The sequence below is a fragment of the Acanthisitta chloris genome, unplaced genomic scaffold (assembly GCF_000695815.1).
Source record: "Acanthisitta chloris isolate BGI_N310 unplaced genomic scaffold, ASM69581v1 scaffold1823, whole genome shotgun sequence".
Lineage (NCBI taxonomy): Eukaryota > Metazoa > Chordata > Aves > Passeriformes > Acanthisittidae > Acanthisitta > Acanthisitta chloris.
The window spans coordinates 91,239-99,182 of record NW_008666358.1 but is presented as its reverse complement, the minus strand read 5'-3'; the positions used below and the strand labels follow the sequence as shown (position 1 = coordinate 99,182).

General features: G+C 36.5%; 1 protein-coding gene across 1 annotated transcript in view; it reads right to left on the bottom strand.

Moving 5' to 3' along the window:
• Positions 1–536: 536 nt before the first annotated feature.
• OLA1 (Obg-like ATPase 1) overlaps positions 537–7,944 on the bottom strand; it is a 98,591-nt gene continuing 91,183 nt past the window's right edge. Inside the window, exons 8-10 of the mRNA XM_009072067.1 lie at positions 7,215–7,311; positions 5,030–5,152; positions 537–1,062 (exon numbers count right to left, since the gene is read on the bottom strand). Of these exons, the coding sequence (XP_009070315.1) occupies positions 961–1,062; positions 5,030–5,152; positions 7,215–7,311 (322 nt within the window). The 3' untranslated portion in view covers positions 537–960. The remainder of the gene's footprint in view (positions 1,063–5,029; positions 5,153–7,214; positions 7,312–7,944) is intronic.

Here is a 7,944-nt window from a genome sequence, read left to right as displayed (position 1 = left end):
TCACAGCTGCAACCTCATTTCAGCAGAACAACTTACCTATCCAGCACAGCGTGACCTCTTCCTTCACAACACTATCTGTGTCACCCTCCGCTGGCCTGAAAACCAGACCTGAGAGGACAACACACAACATCAGGCACCTCCAGCCTCAACCATTTATTAATTTCAAGGCAAGAGTGAAACACTATTTCAAAATGATTTGAACAAAAAAACCTACAAAGACAACATGATTTTTCTACACATATTTCCCCTTTCCAGTAATAATCATTTATGCTGCCATCATTCTTATTATCCTCACTATCATCTTTCAGTGAACGTCCATCTACAAATTCATTAACTTTTTTGAGACAAATCATTGGCATCCTAATCTTCTGATTCCCATGAAAGACTCACTCTCAAGATACAATTGCAGCTGCCCCACACTGCCAGTTACTGTATCATACACGTCTTAAAATTCTGTAATCAGCATCCACCAGGTGCCGTATCGCATTCAACACACCACAGCCAGTCAATACAGACATCCCCAAACACACCAAGGCTGGTTTTGTCAAATGTTTTATTGAGTGTAGACATCTGGAGTACTGTAAAACATGCATTATCTGTAGATTCAAAAAGGAGCAAGCCACATTGTCCTCACTGTCAAACGTGTCAGGCTTGGCATACATGATGGAGATTAATGAAGTATCATGAGAGTAATATGGTTCCCGAAAAGCTTCTACAATTTGGAGTAGGGTCTTAATCGTTTGAAATGCAAAGCTGTTCACATTTAGTGAACTTGCATGTTTGCTGGAGGTGCCATATTTTAATTCAAAACAAACAAGAATCATTTTACTGGGGGGAGGGGAGGGAGGTTCCCTAGGTAGAAACTGTATGCTTTTTGTTTCCAGATATTCCATCCCAAATAAAAATTCATATGCTTTTTGAAACAGCACAGTTTATTTCTGAGCGAACAACATCTGATATTCATTTCTTCTTGGGTTGTTGAGGTGTATTAAATTTAAAGAAGATAATATCTCCATCCTCCACTACGTAATTTCTGCCTTGTTGCCTGTATTTTCCAGCAGCCTGTAAATGGAACAGACGAAAGGAAAAACCGGTTATTTCATTAAACATTTCATAGTATTTTCAAATGGCAATTATTTAAATACAATTTGGTAAAGAAATGGTAACTACCTCAGCTTCAGAGTTTGACAGCCACAATACTCCTCAGTTTGACATCACTTGGTTTTACATACATATAAAATACACACAAAAGTAATTTAACCTCCACTGGATCAGTAGTGCTTAAAATCCATCTGCATTAGATGGTGGTAAACCCTGTAATCCCTGGCAAGCCTTAAGATAAAGGACTCTGAAAACAGCTCTATTTTTCTCCCCCCTGGATTTCTTTTTCTTCACCTGAAAAACCTGCAGATAGCAAACACCAGTAGCAGGAGTCTAAACAAGTATTGTTGGAAAGGGCCATCGGCAACAGTTTGCACCAGGGTAGAACAGCTCTTAAGTGGATACCTGAACTACTCCCGAGCGGCTGGACAAGACAGCACTGTCAAAACTAACGATGGGAACACAGTGCAGAAGTCACAACTGTGTGTGCCTTGTGCTTCGAGCAGGGCTCTCCTGCTTGCTTGTACCTGGATAATGAAGGGCTAAGGAGCACAAAATGCAGGCTCAGTTTTTTCTGTCAGAAATTTCCTTTAGAAGAAATTTGTTTCAGAAGGACAGATAGAAGAGCTGCTAAGCTGTGAAACCAGGATACAGGAGGAAGGCATATAGACCAAAGACATGAAAAGGAAATTCGTTATGGAAATGCTGTACTTGAGGAGAGCAGAAAATAGGCAAAGAATCTATTAAATATCAGTACTCTCCACATTAGAATTTATTATTCTATTTTCCTATCGTTATCTCATGATAATTAAACCTAGGATTACAGAGGCTGCAGCATTAGGACTGACAGGCTGGGCGGGAGGTGGTCTGCGGAAGCATTTATCTTGAAAAGTGTCTCCAATATGGAAAAGTTGAGAGCTTCTGCTTTAGTTCAATAACCGTTCCTGTTTTGAAGTTTTCTCTTGCAGGAGAAAGTGCTTCCATGCAAGACCTGACTGTGCCATTATTCTCAATGACACTATCACAGTGGTGGCATGCTAAGATCCCATTACAGGAAAGCTGTTAACTAATGACCTTAGTTGCTGTAGAACAGAACAGATTAATGGTACACAGTTAACTCAGACACCTTTCTTTCACAAAACCCGCTCTGTAAAGCAACGTATTTCCCCATATTGCTGTCTGGAAATTTAGAGGCTCAATAACCTTGTTGCTGTCAATCCTTATTTAAAGGCTGTCCTCAGTGATGTTAGCCTATGGAAAACTGCAGCTGAGATAGCCTCGACAATAAATACACAGTGAAACAGCAATTGATCTTACCCCATACAATACTATGGATAACTAAGAAATAGGACTTTGCAAATGTTTTTATATTTCTTCCCCCTGGAAATCAGTAAAAGGTTTACTTTCAAGCAGACGTAGTAGCTCTTTTCTTTGAAGATCCTAATAATGCTCAAAGTCAAGAGTAATTAGACTAATTGATGGCATAAACACTAATAAAACAGCGCTGTAAAAATCAGCAGCAAGTGTAAGCTGCAGGCACAGGTACAGAGACATTTTACAGCTGAATACATTTATTAATCACAAATATTTGTGGACAAAACTGGCCTCCACAAAGTAACCACACAGATTTTTTAGCACACTGTCAAAGTGGCATAGACTTCTTTAATTAAATACATTTTGACACACTAATGCAAGTTTATATATTTTTGTTACCAGTTTACAGTTAATTAAAAGTGACAGTGTTCCTTTAAATTCTCTAGAGACCATTTAATCCATTTCCATTGCTATCAGAAACACTGGTTGAAAAAATCAATACCCATTTGTGAATCTTGAGTATGTATTAAACAAGACACGTCTAACCAGTTCATTTGCACTTGAAAGCAGCCATCTGTAGAAGCCAGCTTTGCCTAAGCAGATATGATTGCTAATAATGTGATATCCCTGTAGACTACAAAGCCCACACAGAGCTATTCAGTGTATAGTTCACAGCACTGGCATTAAATTAGTTATGCCGCACTGGTGTTAAACACACACAAAATCAAACTTAAAAATCGATCAACTCGATAACATACAAAGCAAGCAACTCCCATTGCCACTGTGATTTCAGTTGACTCCCTAAAAGCTCCTAAATTTAATTTTAAAAGTAATTAGGATTGTGTATGGCATGAAACATTGTATTAAATGCAAATTAGAAAAGACCAGAGGAATATGATACTTTTTTTTCTCAAAACAAGGTGTTTTTTTCTAACCTTGATATTAAAACTGAGTAACAAATGCAGATATGCTTGTTTTGCAGATACTTCAAAACAATAACAATTTAACCACTAAATATAATCTGAGCATGGAAGCTTAATTTTTAGAATCCCACACCATGAAAGGCAAAGAAAAATATACAAGCAAAACACTTATTGATCAATCCAATAGGTGTGAAGTGCAGCAGCTTCTCAAGGAAAACATTCAGATTTGAGCACCAGAAACTGTTGCTGGCGAGATTTGAATCTCAGTAACGTAAAGTGGTTTCTGACTGCAGAATATTAGATTTATTTATAGCTGTGGTTTCACTTTACAACTACAACTCTACTTCCCTTTTCATAAGGCAGTTCACATGCCGCAACGAACCAATTATATGGGATTTTTTTTCCTCACTTCCTGGGGTTCAAACAAACCTATTAAAGTCCTGCTGCTCAGTATGATCTTCCTTAGTGATACCACTGAGAATAAGCTGAATTTGAAATCATAGTTTTGCATACCTTTCAAGCTATCAAATAGCAAACAATAAAGCTGAACCTTTTAAATTCTTTAACACATTATAGTGTGTAGGAACCTTCAAACACTGAGACTGAGTAAATCAAACTAATGTGCTTTGTGATTTTATAAAATACAGAGCTTAAGAAAATATCAGAAATGCCAAATGAGAAATCAAATGTGTATGGAATAAACCTTACAGAAGGTGGAAATACTGCATTAGCAATGCAGGGAAGAACAGCTTTTCTTACAACATTTATTTGCCATGTACAAGTTCATTTCATACTTAATAACTTCAAATCAGATATAATTTGTCAGCTCTAAAAGGGCACAACTTTGGGCACCCAAGCAGTCTCTGCCCTCTAGTGTTGAGAAAGCAGATAAAACTCTTCTCAATCCAAGTGTCACTACAAAGAAGCCTGAGCTCAAAAAAGAAAGTTTTGCATTAAATATCTTGGCTCTGTACTCAGCAGATAGTAGCCAGGGAAATTTACCTATTGTAATGTGTTTTGTAGACTACGTACAACTACTCGTGGCACCCTGAACAATCAGAGAAAGGCATGGCATTTTTGAATCAGACATCAAAGGGCAATTGAATTAAATAATGAAACGGTAAATTTCAAGATCCTAATTATGCTCATCAGAGCCTAGAATGCCACAAATCCTGAAAAAAGGTACATTTTTATAATATAGTATTTCCCTAACTATTTGCATCTGACATTTGTAATGCCTTTATTGCAAACTCAAAACAAGATAACGCATCAAAAGAAACAGATTTTCTGTGTTTCTTGCATTTCCTTTTAGAAGTGATTAAAAAATCTGCTATGTCATCTTAAAAATCTGACTTTCCAAAACCATAATTTTAAAGCTTATTAAATTCTGAACACTAACATGTAAACAGAGAGAAACACCTCAACACATTAGCATAGTATTTGGTCTTAGTTCTGACTTTTAGCCCATACACTGTCATATCTTGCATCCTGAAATAGTTGCATTCCTGTCCAGTGAGTTGGTGCATTTGAACACTTTCCTAAGTAAAAGGTGAAAATAGATTTTGGTCTGTTGCTAGAGGTGACTGTAAAGATTCTCTTAGCATTGAGAACTTCTTCCCAGTGAAAACCAGACCTGAAATGGAAAATTGGCACATACGGAGGAAGAAAGAAGAAAAAGATGGGAAGCTCACCTTGACAGCAGCTTCTGAACCTCCTTCTTTAAAATCTTCATATTTCATTACTTCAGCCATAATGAATCCCTTTTCAAAATCTGTGTGAATCTTCCCTGCTGCCTGAGGAGCCTTCGTCCCTTTCTGCCAAAGGAAAGACCAGAGGAAAATTAATTGCATGGAAGAAGATTGATTGCAGGAAAGAGGTTTCTCCTTTCTGATATGCTTTCAGGATCTGCTGAAACTTTGTTTCCTATCAGCTAAGGAGCCATGCACACCGCTGGGCAATTCTCAACAGTGGGACACACAGGCAGAGCCTTCGTCACAGATAAACCAACGACACTGAAGCACAGCAGCTTTGTTTTTCCTAATAGGTATCAACAGCAGTATTGATTTTAGAAGCTACGATTGTGTTTTGTTGGGAGATTCACTTCGATCCCTGGCTTTCCACATGGAAAGTGAGGAAAATAAAGATTTTTTAAATAACTTTAAAATCTGAATTGCTCAAGACTTTTACTGATGTCCAAATAATTTCAGTTAAATGCTAACATTCATTGGCGAACCACGTTTGCCATCACAAATTTATGGCTCTCAGGCCCTGCACATTAGCTTATTTTCATTTCAGAATAATTTTAGTAAGCTTCATACAGAACAAGCTGAGAATTCTTACTGAAATGTCAACAACTGAATCACTAAAAAAAAATAAATCACAGGCAACTTTAAGATAATTTAAGTTTCTGCAATAGAGGAGAATGCGTTACAACTGATGCTTTAAATCACAAGGACATACATTCTGTGCACACACAACCATGGAGAGAAATTTGAGAAATAATGGTGACCTAAAGGCTGCTTAATAAAGCATGTTAAAGTGCTAAGGAGTCTGACACTGTAAAGCACAGTTTTTACAATAAAAGATGTATTGGGTTAATATGGCTACTCACTGATGCTTACCTGACTAAATATCTTTGCACATTAAATCAAAGATACTTACAATCAGTCTTAAGATAAACCAGCTTTCAGATTTTCTAATAAAGAGCAAGCGTTTCTCCTACTGAAAACAGTGGAGTCTCACAATGTGCTTTTAAAAACTAAGGCAAGAATCAGAACAACAGAACTTCTGCTTTTATATTATTTTGGTAGCTATTCCAGGGACTTTAGCTAACAGCTTTCATGTAAAAGGAAAAAACTAAAAAAAAAACCAAAAACCATGCTTATAAGAAAATAAGTTTAATGTGCTAAAACACATACACAAACATTGGTAGCAGTATTATTAAAAATAATAAATTTACAGGAAATTATGTTGATTAATGAAAACAAATTAATTCCATTGAATGAAATTAAACACAGCACTGAAATTCATTGCACAGCACTAAACACAGTGATGCAAAAAATAAAAACTCAGAGCTGCACCTCCAAAAGTTGACATCACTGTGATTTTTAAGATAGAGTTGGTAACTATATGCAGCATTTCAAAATATTTTTCAATACTGATCCTTGTATTATAACATATTTACATTCAAAGGCAAACCACTACAGCTCAGCTTGTACTGTCCTTTGGGAATAAATTAGTCAATCTCTATTGCTATAATCATTCCACATCAATATTTAAAATACGTAATATTTTAGGCATTACATAAGTTGCTGGATAGACATATAAAACTACCAAAAATAAACAAGGTCCAAATAGTAAAGTCAGTAAAAGACCTGAATTATTGCAAACTGATTTTAGGTTTTTGAGCCCAACTGTGTATCCATGAGGAATATAATGACGTTATATTGCTTTTATTGCTGAAAATGTAATCCGAGCAAAGCAAAGGAGGAATGAACCATCCGCAACCCAAACAAACTTAGTGAATACAAAATGAAAAGCAACATCAATTTCACTGCAGACAAACCCAGTCACACAGATTAAGCAAGCACAATACTGGTACGTCTTATCTCTGACCACAGGAGGAGGGTAGACAGATTCTACAGGATGAAGAAATTCAGACTATGTAATAGGCAGAATCAATTGTTACCTGCCTCAATCAATGCAGCTCCACTTTCACTGTTCAGCAGCTCACAAATAATTAAAGTTATCCTGGACAAAAACCTCATCTGTAATGACTAGCTAACCGCCACCATGACAAACTTCAAAGTCAGTGATATCAATCTGAATTCAATAGTGTGGAACTGGATATAGCTGATGAATAAGTATGAATCTTACCCTGATGGTCCATGCACGCACTTCATCTGGGCCTGCAGTGAAAAAGTATTCTAGTTGGAGTGCTGCATATCCAGCCTTAATGATCTTTGCTAAAGCACTGAAGGAAAAAAAAAGGAAAGAATCCAATTCATTCAGCATATACACATAAAACAGCTAAATGTGCCAAGTAATCAATTTACATGGAAAGACATCCTGTATTTTGAAGACACCAGGTCTACTTTTTAACACAGCAATAATTGCAGTAGCCTTTTACTTTGGACTCTCTGCAGAAGAACTCCTTTTTTACAGCGCAATCATAAAGATACGGTTTTGATTTGTTTATTTGGCAGGCTACAGAAACATGGGATAAATCTGAATCACCCTATCAGGCAGCACTTTTGGTCTCATGCAATTTTCAGGACTCCAGGGTCATGAAAGCATATCTGTTTGACTGAAACTCAATATTGAAACAATTTATTATAGTTCTTCAGAAAATTACAGCAAAATTTTCTCCACCGTCTTTATTCTCCACGGATGACGAAACAGTTTTGGTGATCATTCCTTCTCAAAAATATACATAACTAATACCTATGTTATAATTAAAACACTGTACAGAGATGACAGATGACAGTTAAAAACTTAATTTAAAATAAATCTTTTCACTCTGTCTCATGGTAAAGAAAGGAGAAGATTCTCTCTTTATAATGGTAATTACTCTGTCATTTATTATTCTATCAGCGCAAGCAATTAA